We start from the raw sequence: 21,048 nt of genomic DNA on the forward strand, positions 1-21,048 counted from the left end.
GAGACGACCATCCAAGCCAAGAAGCAACTTTGCCACTTATCCCCTCCTCTTGGTCAACCCAACCCAACCCGTTTCTTACCCTTCTTAAAAGCCACCACAGTCCTGAAGGGCAAAGATTGGCTCAATAGAAGGAAGAATTTTCTAACCATCAGGGCTAATGAACTGCCTCACACAGCAGCTGTGGCTGTAAGTCATGGGAACATTTTAAAGCAGAAGTTTTGTTTTTGCCAGAGAGATGTGGCATGTGAAGAGGAAAGCCTTTTAACAGTATCTGCATACCCATACAGTCTACTACAAAATGATCAATGATCTTGTAAAATAGGATAAGCACCTTCCTAGAACTGAAAACAGATTCACATCTCAAAGCTATTTTGGGGGTGGAGGCCAAGCCACTCAGGCTGTTGGCACCAAGATGGAAGCTGTATGCAAACTGACATCTCAGACACTCCCAACACACTCTAGATTTTATCCAAATGATCTATTTCCAGTCCTGTTTTTGGAATAGCACAGATGAGATTTCTTAGAAGAAATCTTGACAGTGTTTTCAGAATGCCAGCAGAACAAAGTTTCAACTGGATTTACACTTCTTACAAAGAACAAACGGCAATTTCCAATTTCTCAGCCTAGCCTCCAGTTCCACATCCTTTCCTGTCCTCCTGTGACCTCTACCCCACTGCTCTGGAACTTGTACTCCTTGAACTTATTTGGAAAACGAATAGACTCCATTTTAGTGGCAGACTGAAAGGAAAGGAAGGGAATCATCTTGGGCACGGGTCAACTGAAAATAATTTGGTATTCATAGCTCCAAAACATACACTTAAGCAGGAAACACACTTCTTTTGAACTGATAAATATCAAAAGACCAAGAAAGTCCATACCAGATACATAGTGATAGCTGGTCATAAAAAGCAAATGACTAAGAAAAGGAGGCAAATCACGCACCTCCATGTAACCTCAAACCCAACAACATACTCCACATGCCTTGCATCATGTGGTTATCCCCTCACACAATTGCAGCCCCCCCTCCCCCCCTCTATTTAAAAGCAGGCCATGCATCTTCATGGCAGACAGGAAGCATAAGAATTACTCACGGATAACTGCTGAAGAAGCACATCGATTCCATCCAGCTCCCCAAGCAATTCCCTGTTTTCTAAAAGGGGAAAAAATAGAGGAAGAAAAAAAATGAAGCTAACTGTCAGATTTTACAGCCGTCTAACACTGATACATCAGCAAACAAAATCAATACAGCTTGACAGAGTACAAAAGCTGCACAGAGAGCAAGAGGGAGAGCAAGGGGATGCCAAAGGCAAGAGAGCTTGCTGTCATGATCTGAAACAAGCCTGGCTCCTACCCTAACAGAATATCAATACCGAGAGGGAGCCTCACCATCATTGTCCTGGAGCAATATGGCCAGCACTTCACTACAATACAGTTTGTTGGCATCGAAAGGCATCTTTGCCTGTGAGGAAATAGAAGAAATGAGAAAAACATTATGGAGCCCTGTTTCCCTCCCCAGGATGAATTTTTCACAAGTACAGGATCTGAGTTAGAGAAAAGTAGAAGTTAGAAAGGGGAAAGGCAGGTTAAGGGTAAAAAAAACAAATGTTTGCCTCTGTTCTCAAGATACAAAACTCCAGTGCTACACAGTAAAACCATAAATAGCAGATGAACACAATGGCTCTCACACTCCTAATGCCCAGGTATGAATGTCACCTCCTCTGTGAAGCCCTCCCAGATTCCCCAATTTGAGTCCAGGGATTGTCTAGCACATAGTGTATACCCTAATGTGAACTAGATGAATAACTAAAATTTTTGAACTTTTAAGACTAAAACTTATCATGAAGCTTTGTTCACAAGTTATAATCATAAAATTATGCTGTAAATTAGCTGACACATTAGAGAAGCTGAAAAGAAAGCAAGTTCTTATTTAGATTAGTTCAGTGTATTTATAACAAAGTAGTGCCTTTGGATTTTTTAATGTTTAAAATTTAATTTGAAATCATAAACCTATCAGCTTGTGTGCCATAATCTGCCTACTATTTAAAAAGGAAACCGCATTAAATATGCAGAAATGTGTTAATATTTTAACACCCAAATTACTACCCACAATTCTTTCCCTGCTGCATGCTCTGCTACTTGGAGTTTCAGGGGGCACACACCTACTGCAGAGACTCTCTTTCATGCCATCCACACTGCTGCTTCAATTGTGAGACTCAAATCTCTCACCATTAACAATGCCCTTTGGATAAAAAGGTGCAGAGAGAAGCAAGCCTCATCAATGTCTCTTTATTTACTGTACCCTTAAAATGCAGGAACATAGACAACAACTGTTAATCAGCAGCAGCCTTGCTACCTACCCAGGTTCTTTAAAATGACAAATAATTCCTGTATCTGGAAAGGACAGGGGAAGTGTTTATCTTGAAGCTAACACTTCCATCACCTTAGCACCATTCACAGTTCTGTTTGGACATTGATTTTGTACTTAAGAAGGAAGAGTGGCCCCTAATGAAGCAATGCCAGCATCTTTTCAGTTTCCTATGCACGTCTCCCTCGTCAAGCCTAAGTGCACCCCACAGGGTTTCAGGAGCCTGACCAGGTATGACCCATTTTAGATTAAAAGATCTGTAAATGCAAGGACTTACGTGTGCTGACTGCAAGGTATGCTCCCTGGGCAAGCTTAAGGCCTTGTTTCAAGAAATTCAGTATAAGAGCCAGGGTTTAAATGCAATCTGTGGCATGTTTCACTTTAGGAAAAACAGTTTTATAAAAATCAAAACACAAAAGTGAAAAGCCAAGAGGTGAGCATTTCCATCAGAATCAAGAATCTGCTAATAAAATTACTTACTCAAATTATTTAAGTTCCAAGTACTGCCATTTAAAAAGATTTAAGTCACACCAACTTATACACTTTTCAAGGGCCGGGGTTCTTGCTTAAAACAAAAATCACTTAACTGAAAGAAGCCAAAAGAATCAGGCCACTAGAGCAATAGCCTTTCCATGGTCCCAATGCCTCTTGTCCTTTATTTGATTTTATAAACTCCAGTCTCCAAGGTAGGGGATAGATTTTCTGGGGTTTTTTTCAACAAATATTTACTGGGCACCTGCTATAATGCAAGACAAAGAACTGAACATGACAGCAAACAGGTGAATTTCACAGGAATGTTGTCTGTTGTTACGGCATTAAATTATGGCATTGAATTAAAATTAATTACATCAAGTAATACAGTCACATTAAAAAAGACATGAATCTGGGATCAGACATACCTAGGTTTGACTAATGAGCATGCATTACTTATGTGACACAAAGTCTCCAGTTCCCAAACTGCGAGCCAAGGGTGCCATACTGAATTCAGAGGGGCACTAAGGATATTTTTAATTCCCAAGGGAAGTACAGTGGCATTTAACATCTACTGAATGCTGCATTAACTACTAGCTCCAGGTACACTTCTCTTCAGGACATCCTATCATTATGAAAGGTTTTTATGGGTGCTGTGATAAAAGAACTGTGTGAGACAGAAAAGAGGGTGGTGGTGTTCAATCTGATTCCAAGGCTTTAGAAGTTATACAGAACTCAAAAGGCACACACATATATCAGTAAGTAACTGTAGTGTTTAAGAATGAAATAAAAATATTTTTTTTCATTTAATTCATGTGTATTATTTCCTTAAATGACACTAAGTTGTTAAGACATAAATATGTATTAAACTGTCTGGACCTAACTACTTAATACATGGGGCTGTTATGTCCTTTCTGGCACAGGGATGCTATAAAAACAAAATTCTGAGACACTAATGGCACCATGAACTGAGAATGGGCATCTATGACCCAAGTGGCATTTCTTGGTCCCAGGTTTCCTTATCTGCATAATGGAAATAATAAAATAACATCCTTTTGGAGAGTTACTATGAGAATAAGATATGGAAGTATCTAACAGTAGGTACTATAAGTCTTTCTGATGACTGGAATCAGAAAATATCCAGGTTAGAATCTCAGCTCTAAAAATTACCCACCATTTGATCTTGGCCAAATTACTCTGCCTCTCTAACTCAACTTCTCTCATGTTAAGTGAAAACAAATAATAATTTCCTCATGAGGTGGTTGATTACTTACACTAGTATACACTTAATAGCACCAAGCAGCTGAGTTCCCCTCTATTGAGAATTCCTGATTCCCCCAGAAAATCTCCAGCTTTTTTGTGTGACACTTCAAGGAGTTTCCGATTTGTAAAATTAAAAAAAAAAAAAAAATCAAAATCTAATTTCAATCACTTTTTTCATAAAATATAGGTCCTTTGATTGAAAAATTGGCATGAAGGAGTCATCTAATCAGAAAGTCAAAATGATTAGGCCCTTCAACTCTGAACACTGAGCCCTGCAATGCTTCAGACCCTGAAGAGTGTCAGCTGGGGAACAGCCTGGCAAGAGGAGGAGGCTTTAAAGATAGCCAGGCCCGGCTATCACAGGTTCTCCCACATACTTCCCCTGGGGTTTGGCAAGGCATCATCCCCCCTCTGGGACTCTTTCCTCATCTGTAAACTGGGGAGAGTGGCACTCACTTAGAAGGCTGTTTGTGAGGATCAGAAATAACGTATGGATAGTATCTAGAATAACACTCTGCACATAATAAACAGCCAAACATGACACTCACATCAGACGGGGAAAACTCAGTGGTGGTAATGATGATGATGAAGATGACAACCAAATATTTTAATATGATGGAAAAGAAATAAACTATGGGCTAGGTAGGGGGAAAAGGAGAATAATCTTTCATGTCTAGCAAAAGACAAAAGTCACCAGCCAGATATGACAGTCTCTGAGCTTGCAAAATACCAAACTACGAAATTACAAGGACATTTAGTCAAAGTTAGAAGAGAGGAGCAATCATTTAGCAGGTAGTGTCTTAGACTTGGCAAAATAAACCAATGGAACTTGGAACTTCTGGGACTCTCTTCTATCCAGGAGCCTGGTGATCCTAAACCTTTCAGCTGTGAGAGTAATTACTGAGTCAAGCATAGGTTTGTACTCAGCATGTACCAGCCTTGAATAAAATTAAACTTCACCTTTTTGGGAGCTGCGGCTTTTTTGGAAAGTACAAAACAATTATGCTACCACCTGCAGCCAGAAGCTTCGGGTTATTTCTGCAGCTCACCTCTGGTACTTGGAACACATGGGGCAGGTTCAGAAACATCTATAGCCCTGTACAATTGTCAAAGTAGATTGTGCCCTGCAAAATCCCAACTCCAGGTCATCGAGGCTAAGGATCTAGCATTAACCAGTTGTACACGTAGTATAATGTACCAATTCTCAATTCATGAGTTAATATGCTGAATTTTGCAACTGGTTTTATAGGTTTGTGGTTTTTTTAAAAAATATATCTTTATTGATTTCAGAGAGAGGAAATGAGAGGGAGAGAGAGAGAGATAGAAACATCAATGATGAGAGTCATTGATCAGCTGCAGCCCACAACCCAGGCATGTGTTCTGACCGGGAATCGAACCCTGATCACTTGGATCCTAGGTCGACGCTTAACGGCTGAGCCACGCCCAGCCGAGCTGCAACTGGTTTTGAAGCACTGATTTAATTGAAAAACAAAGAGGAATCTTAATCTTGTTTCTTTGGAAAAGAAAAAAATAAAACTTTTGGGTTTTGGTGTCATTTTTAATAGCACATTAAAAAACAAAATGTGCTGCAGTGTCTCTCATGCTATTGCGATTTGCTTACCTGCTAAACCATTTAACATCATCATCTGTGATGGACTTCATCCTCATTAGCACAAATTAGTGAGATTTCATTTAGTGGATGAAGAAATACAAGAGTATCTCTATATATTGCTAGGTGACCAATACAAAAAGGAGACTCACCAACGTGCTATACACTTAAGAATTATTCAAGGACTACTGAATAGATATGGGGTGATCAGTTAAACAGCAAGGTTTTACCAAGCAATGTAAACATAAATAATCTAAGATGGTGGTTCTCAGACATCAGATGTATCAGAATTACCTGGATGTTAAGGCAGAGACTGTCGGCTCCACCCCAAGCTGGACAGATTCAGTGGGTCTAGTGGGGTGGGTTCAAGAATGTGCATTTCTAACAAGCTGCTAGGTGATTCATATGCTCCTGGTCAGGAAAACACCTTGAGAACAACTGGGAGGAGATGCAAATATGATACTCAGTCTTTGCTCTTAAGGAGCTTAAGGGTATTTGGAGAAAGACAATGAGCACATAATAAAATGAAAGTCTGCCGGGGGTGAAGAAAAGATGATCCGTGAAGGTAAGTGTCACACAATTATGGGAATATAACTGTAAGAATCCAGATCTGCTCACTCCCACAGAGAGCCAGTAGAGAAGAAGTAAAACAGATGCTATTCAGGAAAGAAAGATGGCAGTATGGGCTGGGGGGAAACTAGCACTATGGAAACGGTGCATGAAGGAAGTCTGGAGGCCTAGATTTAAATTCTAGCTCTGTCTTTCACTAGCTGTATGAATTTGGGCAAGGCATTTAATCTCTATAGGTCTCGACTTCTAATTTTTTATCTACAATAGAACTTATACATTTCCTCTCACTTCTAAAAATGATGGAACGCTACATGAAAGAGTAGGGATTTAAGTTGGTTAAAGAACAGTGTGTATAAGCTAAACATATATGAAAAAGACAGGGATCATTCCTGGTGTAAGGAGGAGCATGAGCAAAGACAGATACAGAAGTCAAAATATCTTTGACCTTTGTAGAGCAGAGGGTAGGTAAAAGAGATGTCTGAAAGGTAATAAGGCCAATGTTCTAAAACTGAGAAATGGAAGGGTCAAACAGGCCACGTTAAGGGGCTTTAAAAAATACTACATATTTTTATTTGTGAAATACACACACACACACACACACTCCTATATATGCACAAAGAACTTCTGGAAGGATAGATAAAATACTGTTTGTTAAGAATGGCTGCCTCTGGGAGGTGGAACCAGAAGCAGTCAGCAGAGGGGAACTTTTACTCTCAGTTTTATACCTTCTACATCACATGAATTTGTTTATAACATGTTTGTATTGTTTTCAGAGGTATTAGAGTCTATTTTTAAACCGTTTCTTTTAAAACAAACAAAAAAGGAAAAACAAAGAAAGAGGCAGGAGATACCAAAATATTCCCAAACTAGATCATACAGCCTGGGGATAACAATCGATGCCAATGACCCAGCATGAGCCAGGCCCAGAGCAGAGAGGTTTTGAGCTGCCTTCCCACAAAGCCACACTTACCTTCAGCCTCTTCAACAGCCACTGCAGAAGACCCTGCTGGGCAGCCTCTGTACACATCTCGGGCCGGAACTCAGCCATGTTTTCCACAATAGCTGAAGGGAGATAGAAGCCAGTCATTTAGGAGGCAACTGGGTTCCACCTGCAACAAGCCTGCTGCCCGTGACAGGCGTTTTATTCCTCTTTCAACTTCCCTGCCCTCCTCCCAGCCAGATGCTGTGTTGTCATTTTTAGATTAACCAGGGAGATGTTATGGGATGTTTTCTTCAAGTTCTATTATAAGTAAAACTTATACCTGAAAACAATGGAGTTCACAAAAGGAGTGATAGATGCTCTGTGCTCATAGGGAACACCACCAGAGCAGAACCAGAAAAGGGTGGGCATCTGCCTCCAAAGACCCTCTCAACCCCCCCTGTACCTCAGCCCCAGAGGCCTATGACTAAGAGACAGGGGGCCTGAGAGAAGCCTTCATATAAACCTTAGGAAAAAATCTGGGCATGGTGAATCTGGAGTCTCTTCCTTTCCCAATTCACTCACTTTCAGTTCTCTTTGTCTGGACTGCAAAGGAACCAAGCATAATCTTAATTGAACAAAATACTGTGCATAGAGGGGAGAGGCCATGCTGGCGGAAGTAACTGTCAGGTACTCAGAAGCAAACAGAATTGGTCCCGCTATCTCCAAAAATAGCCAAATTGCTGCTTAAGAGAGAAATTAAAAATTAGGAGGCAAAAAGAGTTATTGCATGACTATGATACTAACAGGGGGGATTTTTTTTTTTAAATCACCTATAATCCCATTCTAACACATCCAATGCTTTCATTTCATTTCCTCGGGGCTCCTGCCTCCCCCATCCCAGGGTACGTTACTATAAGCACAATGCCTAGAAGGAGAAAGGGCTGAAGAAGTCGCGATGCCTCCTGTCTTCTTCCTCACTCCTGTGTCCATGTCAGCCTTGCCCGTGACAAGTTAAGAATAAACGGGCCACCCCCGGGAGTAGAACACAAAGCTTTGGTAGCAGAGTAGCAACAAGGCCCCTGAGAGATGATCATTACAATACCTTCAATTACTTTCTCGCATTTTCTAAGGGAATCAACTCATTCACATTAATCACTCATTCTTGTCCTTCTGCTTATACTTTAGATGGCTTCTTGTTGCCCATCAGAATAAAACTCAACCATGGTTTACAAGGTCTTCCATAAGCTGGACAAACTTACTCCTTGGGTCCCACCTCCCACCACTCCTACTTCCCACCACTCCTACCTCCCACTGCTATGCTACATTTCTACTCTTTCCCTGAAGCTCAGGCCCATTCATGGCTTTGCAAATGCTACTCCCCTGCGCAAGGGTCCTTCTCACATTTCTGTCAAAATGTACCTGTCTTCATATTCAGCCCCGGTGACTACTTGCTCCTGCACAGTAATTTGGAGACCTTCCTCTTCACTTAAGAGTGTTCTCCACTAATTCCTGTTATACCATTTGTCACCCTGTATTATCTTTACCCTTCCTGTTCAGACCTTCCCATCAGTCAGCCTCTGAAGGAGTAGAACCATGCCTAATTCATTTTTAACCTACCCCAGTGCCTAGGACAATGCCTGATGAACATGAGGTGCTCAATAAGGGATGGAGGGATGACTTTGCTGAGCTGTTGGTAGGTGACCAAGCTGAAAGTAGACACATTTCTACAGATGGCCAGGCTGGTACTTTTTCCATTACATCAGGCCCTTTTAATTAACAGTCAGTTAAGACTTTTGATAAGCTTTCCATTCAGCAAAACTCAGCATTAGGCTAACAGATGGCAATGCAAATTCTGGCTCTAGACTAGGGCCAGCCCCCCAAATTACAGATTACTGTGTTCTCTCTCCTCTTACTCCCTAGGTGCTGTGTCTTCTTCCTTCTTTATGTTAATCTTCACGGAATAGAGTATAAAACCACAAGAGAAATCTGTGCCAGACACAAAAGAGCTGGGAGAAAATCTAATCTCATCAAACTTTCTGCTTCTGCTGGGCCTCGTTCATTTCTCAAGCTCTGCTTACAGATATGTCACCTACGGCTTCATACAACAGCAACCAGTGATAAAGAGGGATACCCAAAAGCATGATTTTAAATAGGCTACTGGTTCAGCTACTTTACAGAGCGAAGACTGGGGAGGTTCAAAGAGGAGGTGTAGGAGGGGAAATACTGCAGAGGAATTCACTTAAATGAACAGATGATGAAGGGGCAGCCAAGTTAACGGCAATATTTCAACTCGCAGTTTACCCAGCAAACTACACATAAGAAGAGAAAGAAACACTAACTCTTTCTCAAATAAAATGTCTTATGAAGATACACAATTGTTAAAAAATGTGTAGTTTCACTGAAGGGAAGTGGGAAGAAAAAACAATGTAAGGAGATTAAAAAATTATTTTAAAAAATTACATATATATATATATATATATATATATATATATATATATAGATATATATATTTTTTTTTTTTTTTTCTCCACTCTACACAGACTTCATCTTAACTTTTGGAGGCAAAGGCCTACTAAAAGAAGCCAGTGGTTTGCAGGAAGGTGCATTTCTGCTTTTATTATGTGCAAGCAAAACCAAAACTGCAGTTATATGAAATTTACACAAGGGTCTTCATTTCTGAAAAGGCAGTTTGGTAGCAGTAGGAAAGAAAAACACTACTGCTGTTGACTCTATTATGAAGGAGGAAGGGAAATGAGCACCAAGCCCCAAAACAAACATGAAGAAACCCAGGGACCGCTGGTCACCCGCCCTCACCCAGAGTGTTGTGCACGCCGTCCGCCTCTTCTTTCACAGACTCATCCAGGCGCTCCAGGTTCTGCACGAGCAGCGCTACCACTTGCCCGTCCACCTTCAGCCACAGGGAAGCAAGAGGAGAGAAGGATACATGTCACAAAACAGTCTCCATACTCACTTCTCTACCGAAGAACAACGTAAACCAGCTGCCTATGGTTTAGCTCTCCCATCCCATTATCTTTGAGCCTTGAAGCGACTCTGAGGCAAGGAAAGGGCAGGCATCATTCTTCCTAACTTGAGATTGAAGCTTAAGGAGACCAAGTAAAACTCAAGGTTACAAAGTGAGTGGGTGACAGTACTAATACACTTGAACCTAGGCCTTCTGAAACCAAGTTCAGAGTTCTTTCTACTTCCCTGTGGTATTTACAGACCTTATAAAAATGCCACCTGAAGCCAGGTCAACAGTTCACTTAAGTCAAAGCATGCTTCTAGACCCCAGGACCAAGAGAGTCAAGTTTAGTTGGTATGTTTACCAGCCACACTTGACACTGACCTTGAAATTGAGAGTTAAACTCAAAACATTCCTAACTTTCCATGCTAAGCTTCTATGAAACTATTACTTCTGACGAATTTCTAATTCCTTCTTGAAAAGGAATATATTTATATTATATAAGTAAGCAATTCTATTTCTCTCATAATTTGATTCACACAACACTTCGAGGAAACTTTCAGTAGTCACATCATACAGCTGATATTCAAGAGATGAATGACAGCCAAGACCACACGGCTACTGAGCAGTGGGAACAAGAGCAAAGCGAAGCTCCCTTCTTAGGTGAAATAATGCTCATACTACTTCACACTACCTTCTGGCACAATTTGTGGCCACAGAGAGACTGCCCTCCAGGTAACCCTGAGTCAAAACAAGGTTAACTAAGAAAACACCTAATCATCAAGAAGTGATTATCTGGTAGTAAGTTTCTTACTAGTAGCCGGTATGTAAACCTGTACAGGAAGATAAGATCTGCTGTGTACCTGCAGTGTGTCCTCTCTCTCACTGTCTCAGTTTCCTCACTTAGAACATGAAAATAAGTTGTAAAGATTAAATGAAAATACATGGTGTGCCTTATCTGGGTCTGGGTCAGAAATTAAGGAAAGAGTTAGAATCAAGCCCTTTATCCATTCTTATACCTGATTATTCACCACTTGCCTCCTTGGGCCAAGAGAAACTCAAGTTCTTGGAAAGTAGGCATCACACCATCATTCACTTTGGTGTACTCTTCACAGTCTAGAGCAATGCTATACATAGCAGACACGCAGTAAATTTCACTAAATTTAAAAAAATTTATGAAACACTTCCCCATTTAATCTCATGTAATCCTCACAGCTTTTATAGGAGAGAAAACAAAGGTCTGGAGAGGTTAATTAGCTTGGCCAAAGTCACAAAGCATGTGGCAGAAGGACCACCTCTGGGACCCTACTTTTTCCCACCATACCCTACCACTTTGGTGAGGGGCAAAGAAGAAAGGTGAGAGAAGGAAATGATCTCAGTCAACTGACACTTCCTGAGCACTGTGGACTCTACAGACACAATGCAAACTGAGCCTGAGGATAAAACAATGGCAAGAGAAATGGATCTTGAAATAAGACCTCCTTACTCTTTCTCAGTGAGACTCAAGGGAAGGGGGGAGGGGGAGCTGAAATTATTGAATAATTTGCAATACCTGAATCACAAATGAAGACCTTTTTTTCTAGGCTCTCCTTTATGCCCAGGTATGAGAAACAATATAAACACTAGCTGCATATTTGAGGGGATACTGATGCCAAAATTGAGAGCACCCATAAATATAAGGAAGGGCTGTTTTCCCCTCTTACACCAAGAAGATATACAAGCTTGCTCGCAAATCTCACAGCTAGCAGAAGCTTCACCAAAGAAATCCACTGCAATGTTTTCCTTAATTGGACAATTTGGGTATGAGGAAGAAAACAGAAAAACATCTGGGGGGAAAATATGAACAATGTCACAATTTGCTTTTTCGTAAATCACCCTGATTGACTTATAATCTCCCTGAATCCTAAAGCAGCAGACACTGCAACTCCATTGGGTATCACACTGCTTGTCAGTTCTGGAAACTGCTTCACCAGGTTCACTCACTCACTGCTGCTTTATCTGCATTATTCCTTCCCCCTAGCCCCTTCCCTAATTCTTAGTCATGTTTCCCATCTCTGCTGTCTGGAAAATGGTGGGGACAGTGGCAGTAAGCAACACATTCAAATCCCAGAACTGAATGGTTATGGATAATGGGTGTCTGGCCAGAAGAAAATCTTTTTTTCTTGCCACGCAAATCTAACTTCTAACAGACAGCCTTTTTAAGCTTGCAAAGTATGAAACTTTATGTTTAGCTGGGTTAAATGTAATTTTATCTGATTGCAGGAGGGTCAAAGCCGTCAAAACACATTTAGCTCAGAAACCCTTGGAAAAATATTTATATTATGCATAGCTCTGGATATCGCCTAGTAAGAAACAAAAATTAGCATTCCGTCTTACTCCCTCTAACCCCTTGGGTCTACCACCTTCATGCCTATTTTTTGGAACTGTGACTAAGTCTGAAACTAAATACAAATCCTGCTTAGGGATTAAAACATGAAAGGTTGCTCAGCCAGAGCAACCCTAGCCTTGGAAATCATAAGTGTTTAAGCCTGACGTTTTCTGATAAGTTGCTGGTTATTTCTGCTTGTTAGCAGATTCTCACCAATATTCCAGCAGGTCCTACTGAGATGAAGTTCCAGGGCATGATCAGACACACTTTTCCACTTGACCAGAAAGAACGGATACGGAGAAGAGGAAGAAATAAAGGGGACAGGCATGAAGGAATCTTCTTATCTTGTACAATCTGCCAATAAGTTTTCTTGAGTTCTACTGGAGTTTTTCTACTTAGTAGGAGTTCTGGAAATTCTATATTTTAAAAACAATAACAGTCCCCCCACCACACACACATTGAATCTTGATCAAGTAGTAAGTTTTCAGTAAACATATAGTGATATGGTCATAATGCAAAATTTATGTCTGTTGCAACCTACCTAATAATATTTTAGCTTCCACTCTTGCCCCTCCAATCCATTACCCACACACCTGCCAAGAGTGGTCTTTTTAAAATGTTAGATCTGACTATGCTACTACTCCCTTGCTTATGATCCTCCAATTCCACCCAAACTTATTACCAAGGCCTACAAAGCCGAGTGGTCTGGCCCTGACTGCGCTTTCCCCTCTCATCCCAGCTGTACTCTACTCTAACAGTACTGGCCTTTTTCTGTTCCTCAACTATGTCAAGCTCATTCCTGCCTTGGGGCCTTTACACTTGTCCCATCTTGCCCTTGGTCATTCTGAACGGCTGGTTTCTTCTTGTCATTCAGAACTCTGACTATTTAATACAATGTGATTTCCCAGTCATGCTACATCGCATCACTCTATTTTAATTCTCTACGTAACAGAGAATCACTGTTTCCTGTTTATTTACTGTTTCTCCCTGCACTAGAATATGAGCTCCACAAAAGCAGACTCTGTCAGTTTTGCTCACTGCTATATACCCAGTTCCTAGAATTGAGAATATACCAAGCACTCAAGAAACATTTAGTGAATGAATGAACAAATGAATTTTGCTTGGGAGCAAATACAGATGAAGGTGAGGCTGTTAACAGAAATGAAAAGGGACAAAAGTGATAGGACCCAGAAATGTATATAATAAGTGCCCTTAGAGCAACCAAAAACCTACCAACCTGAAGAGCACAAATGCACTGCCAACGAGCCCAAGCCAAACCAGCACAGGGCTTCAAAGTTTAACATATAAGTAGGGTTAATTGAGAGCAAGAATGAGTATGGAGGGCAGTCCCTTGGCTCTCTACATCAAAGCCACTTTTTATTAAACTCTTTATAGCAAATGGTGGCTCGCAGCCACCCTGACCAGCTTCCCAGGTGAGCCGCATTTCCACTTCCCCTGGCTGTGACCCCTCCAGCCACCCCCACATTAAACCCTCCCCACAGAGGCCAATACCTGCAGCTCTGCAGTCCCTCCTGACTCTTCCCCATCAGAAGTGACTGCTCCCTCCTCCTCATTTCCACAGAGGCTTGAAATCTCCCACCACCAGTGCCTCTCTCACTGACTCTCTCACTGCCTTATGTTACCATCATTACTTATTTCACTCTTTTAAAAAAACAACAAAACCACCCAGCCAGGCGTGGCTCAGTAGTTGAGAGTCCACCTAGAATCCAGGAGATCGAGGTTCGGTTCCCGGTCAGGGCACATGCCTGGGTTGCGGGCTCGATCTCCAGTCAGGGGTGTGCAGGAGACAGCCGATCAATGACTCTCTCTCATCATTGATGTTTCTATCTGTCTCTCTCTCCTTCTCTCTCTTCCTCTCTCTGAAATCAATAAAGATATATATTAAAAAAAACAAACACCTCTATCCTTCCATGTCTATTTAGGTCCACACCCTTCAAAGGCTTTTTTGTTTTGTTTTTATTTTTTAGTATTTGTTCAAAATGTTTTTTTAATATCTGTTGAAATGGAAAAAATGTTTGTTGAACTCAACAAACATTCACAAACATTTCACTCTGGGTAGACACTGACATTTACTAAGTATTTAATATGTGCCTTTATGAAGATAATACCGGGCATAGTATCTTTATGAACATAATGGTCGACATTTATTGGGTATTTACACTGTGCCAGGTTCTGTTCTAAAACATATCAAATATTTCATTTGTTCCTCACTTCAGCCCTGTGCAACAGGCACTACTACTGTTATCCCCATTTTACAGAAGAAGAAACTGAGTACAGAAAGGTTAGGTAACTTTCCCAAGGACACAGCTGGCAAGTGACAAAGCAGCCACTCCCCTGACAGGGATCACAACTCAGGAAAGACAAACTTATAAACAGATGTCTGTAAGCCAATGTGACAAGTGCCAGGATGTACAAAGTGCTAGGGGAACACGAATTCTGCTGAGGTGATGAGTCTGAAAAAACTCAGAAGAGAGTAGATAAGGTTTAAGTGAGGCTTTAAAGGATGAGCAGGAGTATTCCCAGTAGCCCGAGAGAAGCAAGGCCTACCAAGCCGAGACAGATGTGAGCAAAGGCCTGGGACTGTGAAGCACATGGCAAGTGTTGGGGCTAGCAAGTAGAAAAATGACTGTAATCTAATCACGACTCTTGAGAAGTCCAAAGTCTTTTCTAGAAAGGTATGCCAGGGAATTGCCAGCAAAGCAAATATGCTTGCATTTGCTACTCTTTAGAAAAGAATCTATTTTCCAGGCTACCAAGTCAACTTGTTATAAAGCACAAATATTCACCTTTTGCATAAGTCATAGCAGTAAGATGTGTACCAAATTTTAAACTCCAAAGATGCCTGAGAATGCCAGGACAGCACTCTCTCCCCACAAATGTGCTCTTCTATTGCTTAGGACTTCCAACTGGGAAAAAGACCAAGGCAATAACTGCAAACTGCACACCACAATAAATTCTGCTACATGCCCTCTAGCCTCTGCTCATGCAATTCCAGGCCTCTGATATTGGCCCCAAATTAAAACTAGGAAGACAACTCAACCCTTGTAATATGAGAATACTTATCAATCTTCTTCCTGAATGCAGCACAAGGGTAAAGAAATAATGGAAGGCCACCCACTGGTCCTGCTCCCTAATATTTACTGATGGCTCTGACTGGCTGACGACAATATGTAGGAGTCTAGGAAGGTTCCATTGTTTGTGATTCACACCAGCCCCACCAATATAAAGCTGTAAGAGTCAAAACTTAATATAATAAACAACACACAACTAAACAAAACAAACAGAAGATCCGGTGCAGCAGCTACGTAATGGCTCCCCAGACTGAGGATGAACTGTTTCTTCCAAACAAACAATAAAATCTTCCAGGTCCAGCATGGTTGGTGGGCTTGGCAACACAGAAAACACAAAGGGGGCTTTTGTGTGAACTGCTGCTTCTATGTTTTACAAGCAGCAGCCAGGCCAGCTGTTCCTCTCTCGTCTCCTCTGTTCACACAGGCAAAAGATGGTGATTAAAATCAGCCCAGGGACCAAGCAGGAAGGCTCATTCAGGGCCACTGTAATTAACCTCTGGAAGGTAAGACCGTACAAATGACACTGTGGAGACACAGTGAAGGAGCAAGTGCCACAGCCTCCTTCCGATGCTCCTCAAAACAAAAGGACACCCCACACCATGCTTTTCTTTCTGCACAGTGGTTCAAAAGAAAAATAAAGGTTCTGAATTCTACAAAAGTGGATGTTTGCTCTAGGAAGAAAGAAAATGGCAAAAGAAATTTTCATCATCCTCAATCACAAATGGCCCTGCTGGACTCCAGCCATGCTCTTCATTTCCAGTGGGTTCACAACCCCTTCATTCACACCAAATGCCAGAAGCAAGCATGGCACATGGGAAATTTCCTGTGTCAAGAACCTTGCGAGAGAAAGGGTGAGGAGAGGGTGGGCCATGTAGCAACGGGATCTCAGAATCACTCAGGACCCCAGTCTCAGCCATTCTGATTCAGTAGGTCTTGGATGGGACTAGAAGGAGGCCTAACAAGCACTCCAGATGATTCTAGTACAAGTGGCTGCAAACATCTATGATAAATTCTGCAAACTGCATCAAAACCAGTACTTACTTTCTTACCCCACAGAAAAGGCCTGACAACAGAAAGGAAGGAGAATCAGCAGACACTTGAGGAGGGTGACAGCTGGGTGGTGGACTGACCTCCACAGGAAGTCTCAGGTAAGAGGCTAGACTAGACTCACTTCTGCCACTGGCCAGCTGTGGCGCCTTTTCAGTCTTTGAGCCCTCTCTGATCACCAGTGAGAGAGAAACTGTTGTGGTGGGAAACGACTGTGGTGGGGATCAGAATATGCACGCTTTAATCTCAGCTGTGACAGGGACCGCCTGAGTGTCCCAGTGGAAGCCTTCACTTGCATCTGGAGTTCCTCATGTGTAAAGTGAGGTGATGGGTTTATGGGTCCACCTCACATATAAACTCCCTTTGATTGGCTGCTGCCTGAAACAATAGCTGAGGAAGACTCTGAGGCCCTGCCAAGGCTCCACCAGAAAAAAATGCTGAAACCAACAGGCCCTGTCTTCTAAGGCAGAGCTGCAACTCTGGCCTGGTTGCTGTTTGGTCTCTATGCCTGTTTCACAGCTGTAAACAGGAATAACAGCAATAATACCCATCTGAGAGGATTGGTGAGGATTACATGGTGATATTTAATAAATGCTAGGCCTCTATAACCCCTTCTCTAACAAAGTTTCAAAGAATAAAGTAGCCCACAGGTTGCATTTCTACTTTCTTACTCTCTTCACTCAGTCCAGCCTTGCCAGAGCTCTACCTGCACCCAGCTGATGCAGCACACAGAGACAATGGTGGTGATGATGTCAACACCTCACACAAGCCTGCAAAACCCCAGAGGGACATGCAACTTACCAGAGCATCGATGAGTACTTCTGCTCCCTCTTCACTCTCATGGAGGGTATCGATATCTGTTAATTCCTGAAGCAAATCAACCACAGCTATGGACACATGTGAAAAATGTTAAGGGTATCACATACATACTGAAACCCTACTGAGATTTTACTAAAGTATTTGGTTCCCTCCCATTTCCTTCTCAATTGCTTCATCACTGTTTACCTTTAATACACTCTGTTTTTATTAACATCTCTTCAACAAGGTTCTACTCACAAAGGGTATTCAATAAATGTTGTTAACTGACTTAGTCTCTTTCCCTATGCTACCTTCCTGGCAACTTATTCCATAGGTTCACTGTATTTTCATACATTTCAAAACTTCGAATATGGTCACTCACGAGGTTACTTTTCCAGTGTGAAATAGCCAACATCCTTAGCCTTATCTCATAATTTAAATTCTTGGAAGTCAGCATAATCTTAACTACCTTGTACAGTTCACCTTCAAAGGCAGTAATGATTTCTAAGATGACATGCTGGTAACTTCAGAGACCAAGGCATGACAAAACAGATTTAAAATGTAGAGGGAAGGATTTACACTGGGCCGTACTAGATCCCACCAACCTCCCTTCCCCTCAAATATCACGCTGCTTTATACATAAAAGAAATGTAAACAATGAAAATTAAACACTAGGCAAAAATAGAGATAAAGAGGAACATGTAAGTGAAAGGAAACATGAAGCAGAGAAAAAAGAAGTTATGTTTGGAAACTGGATGCCAGAACTAAACTAAGTTTCTCCTCCCTCATCTTGTACACACACACACACACACACACACACACACCTTGCTCCATCAACCTGCATTTAATGAATGCCTATGATGAATAAAGCACTGTGACAGTGACAAAGGCAAACCTATTCTTCATTCTGGGCCTCAGTTTCCTCACCATAAAATGAAAACATTAGGTAATCAGAGACATTTAAGTAATTATACACCACAGGCAATTACCAACATGTAACAAATGAAAAATACAGAAACATAAACTCCAGATATCCTGAAAAAGCAGCAATCACCTTGAACTAAGAAATCAAGAATGATTTGTTAAAAGGAGAGTGGTCAGAAAACAGGCAACTAAAAAGAAGAGGGCAGGTAGGCAGGAAAGCAAAACAAGAATGAAAGCAGAGAGATTAGAATGTACAAAGGCATACAAAGAGGAAAAGAAATGGAACAGGAGGGGAGAGAGAAAATTACAACTATAACTATATAAAATAATAGTATTTTGAAAGAATAGCCTAACAGCTGTGTGCAGGCAGCACTAAAGCACTGTGAGCACTGGGGGTGGGCAAATGGGAGGCAGGATGAGCAGTCAGTTGGGGGATAGGGGTGAGGGGTGGGGGGAGTCCGGCCTGAAGGAGGAAGAGCTGTCCCAAAGCTACAGCAAGCAAGAGAGTCCAGAAGTGAGACAACAAGGGTCAGAATCAGGGCAGTTTCACTAGAACCGGAAAGAAAAATATAAAAGATACAGGACATACTAACAAGAATGACAGAACTTGCCAACTGCCGATTGATATTCCAAGTACTTCATGAACATCTTTTGCTGAAAAAAAAAATTATTTGAAGGTTCATTTTATTCATCTGTAACTGACCAGTTGACCATCATGAATAATTAAGCTTCCTGTGTCTGATTCTTTCACTTTTTAAAGTCATATTTGCCCCAAACACAGGGGTGCTATAAAACAATGTGTATAAAGAGCTTAAAGGTCTTTGGACAAACTCCTTCATGCTTATGACCTTTATTAACAAAGTCACCAGATAGCTTGTTGATACAAAAGACCATATATCATACTTGAAACCTGAAATACAGTAAACCAAAATACATAAATAGTTTGAATTCATTAAAAAATAAACAGTAGGCCCTAGAAACCCTACCTGTAGGAATTAGTAGTTCTCCCTCACTAAGGGCTGCAGCAGTCACCATCATAATAACCACTGTCTTTAAGTCATCACTATGCCAGGCACTGTGCAACTGCATTCTGACAGCAGCATTGTAAGTGTGATCCCATTTCACAGATAAAAAAGCTAAAGCTCAGTGTGGGTAAGAAACTTACCTAAAGATCACTGCAACCGTAAGGAAAAATGTTAGGTCCATCTGATTCAAACAATATTTTTGCCACTAAACTTTATATTAATGTGCAGGGGAATATATATACCAGGTTTAGACAGGGCTAGATTCGAGTAAATTCTAGCTACTGACCCTACTGTAATCACAGAGAAAAGAACGGTCATGTATTTCCGTCATAAATTATTAGAGTCCCAGGAAAAAGAACAAAATGCTGACAACTCCTCTTTATTCTCATCTAAAAACTAGCACATTTATCTATTGAAAAGTTCTTACATATGAGACGTAAAAACCTCCTACCTACTCACGTGCTTGCTTGCTGTGCACAGCATTTCATGTACCCACCCATGCGTCCTCCTACTCATCCACCCGTCCCCTACAGGGGCAGATGTCTGAGGGCAGGGCTGTGACCCGGGCACGCAGCAGCCACTATCATTACGTCCTCGAATAACACCGCGCATGGGGGGCACTCGCTAACTAGAACGCGACGATGACTAAACAGCAGCCTCTGGAGGCAGGTGGGACGCACACTAAAGAACAACAGGTGAGGGGTCGGAGCCCTCCCGAGGACAGGGCCATTCATCTTCACTTCGTATCTTTAGTGAACTGATCTTTCCCAAAATGGTCGCCGGCCATGGAATCTGGCTGAAGCCCCTTTATTTTCTTACAGCTCAGTTTCCTCATCTGTAAATGGTGGTAACGATCTCTGCCCAGCCTATCTCACTGAGGAATACATGAGGCCGTGTATGTCGAAGGCCAAGTAAGTCAAGTCCTGGGAAAACAGGAAAGCACTATCATAAAGACTGTTGTCAGTCAAGCCTTCCCACAGAATGCCAAAGTCTTCGCCGTTGCCTTCATTTTTCCTGAAGTCTCTAAAATCTAAATTGTACATTTTAGCTAACAGCAGCAATGGTCCTCCCTTTCTGGGTCATAAGGAGTTAGATCTAATTTTATATTTCAGCTATGCCACAGACATTCAGGTTGGTCAAGTCCTTTAGCCTCTCTGGTCTCATGGCCCAGTTATCTTTTTCTTTGATTAGTCTTCTACCAGGCACACAAATGGGTCAAATTAAACCTAGGAATTTTTTTTTAAAAAGGGGAAAAAATGACAATTGCTGTGGTTTTATAAAGAAATAGGATATATGTCTTTTACCAAGGAAAGTCTTTTCTTATAACGTTCCAGTGTAGTATATCTCCTTGTCTACTCTCCCGCCCCAGTTGAGAAGTCAAATAAGAAATCAGTTACCAGCTACCAGATCTGGTAAACATCTCATTAATCCTACCACTAACAGATTTTACATAAATTCCCAACTTTCACCAAATAGCATTTCAGCAAGGCAGCAATGAGTCTTTAATGGTAATCATCAACTCCTGGGTAATAAAACATGACCCAGAAGACAGAGGCCATCTGAAGACCAGAAAGAAGAGCAAGAATCAAAACTAAAGACACACAGATGGACTCTCAACCTTGGTAAGAAAAT

General features: G+C 41.5%; 1 protein-coding gene across 1 annotated transcript in view; it reads right to left on the reverse strand.

The window, feature by feature from the left end:
• Positions 1 to 21,048, reverse strand: part of CTNNBL1 (catenin beta like 1) — a 133,696-nt gene that overhangs the window by 69,117 nt on the left and 43,531 nt on the right. The window contains exons 5-9 of the mRNA XM_081149390.1: positions 17,471 to 17,568; positions 10,015 to 10,108; positions 7,249 to 7,340; positions 1,387 to 1,459; positions 1,092 to 1,150 (exon numbers count right to left, since the gene is read on the reverse strand). Coding sequence (XP_081005516.1) covers positions 1,092 to 1,150; positions 1,387 to 1,459; positions 7,249 to 7,340; positions 10,015 to 10,108; positions 17,471 to 17,568 — 416 coding nt within the window. The remainder of the gene's footprint in view (positions 1 to 1,091; positions 1,151 to 1,386; positions 1,460 to 7,248; positions 7,341 to 10,014; positions 10,109 to 17,470; positions 17,569 to 21,048) is intronic.

The sequence above is a fragment of the Miniopterus schreibersii genome (assembly GCF_964146895.1).
Source record: "Miniopterus schreibersii genome assembly, chromosome: 10".
In the NCBI taxonomy this organism is placed as follows: Eukaryota; Metazoa; Chordata; class Mammalia; order Chiroptera; family Miniopteridae; genus Miniopterus; species Miniopterus schreibersii.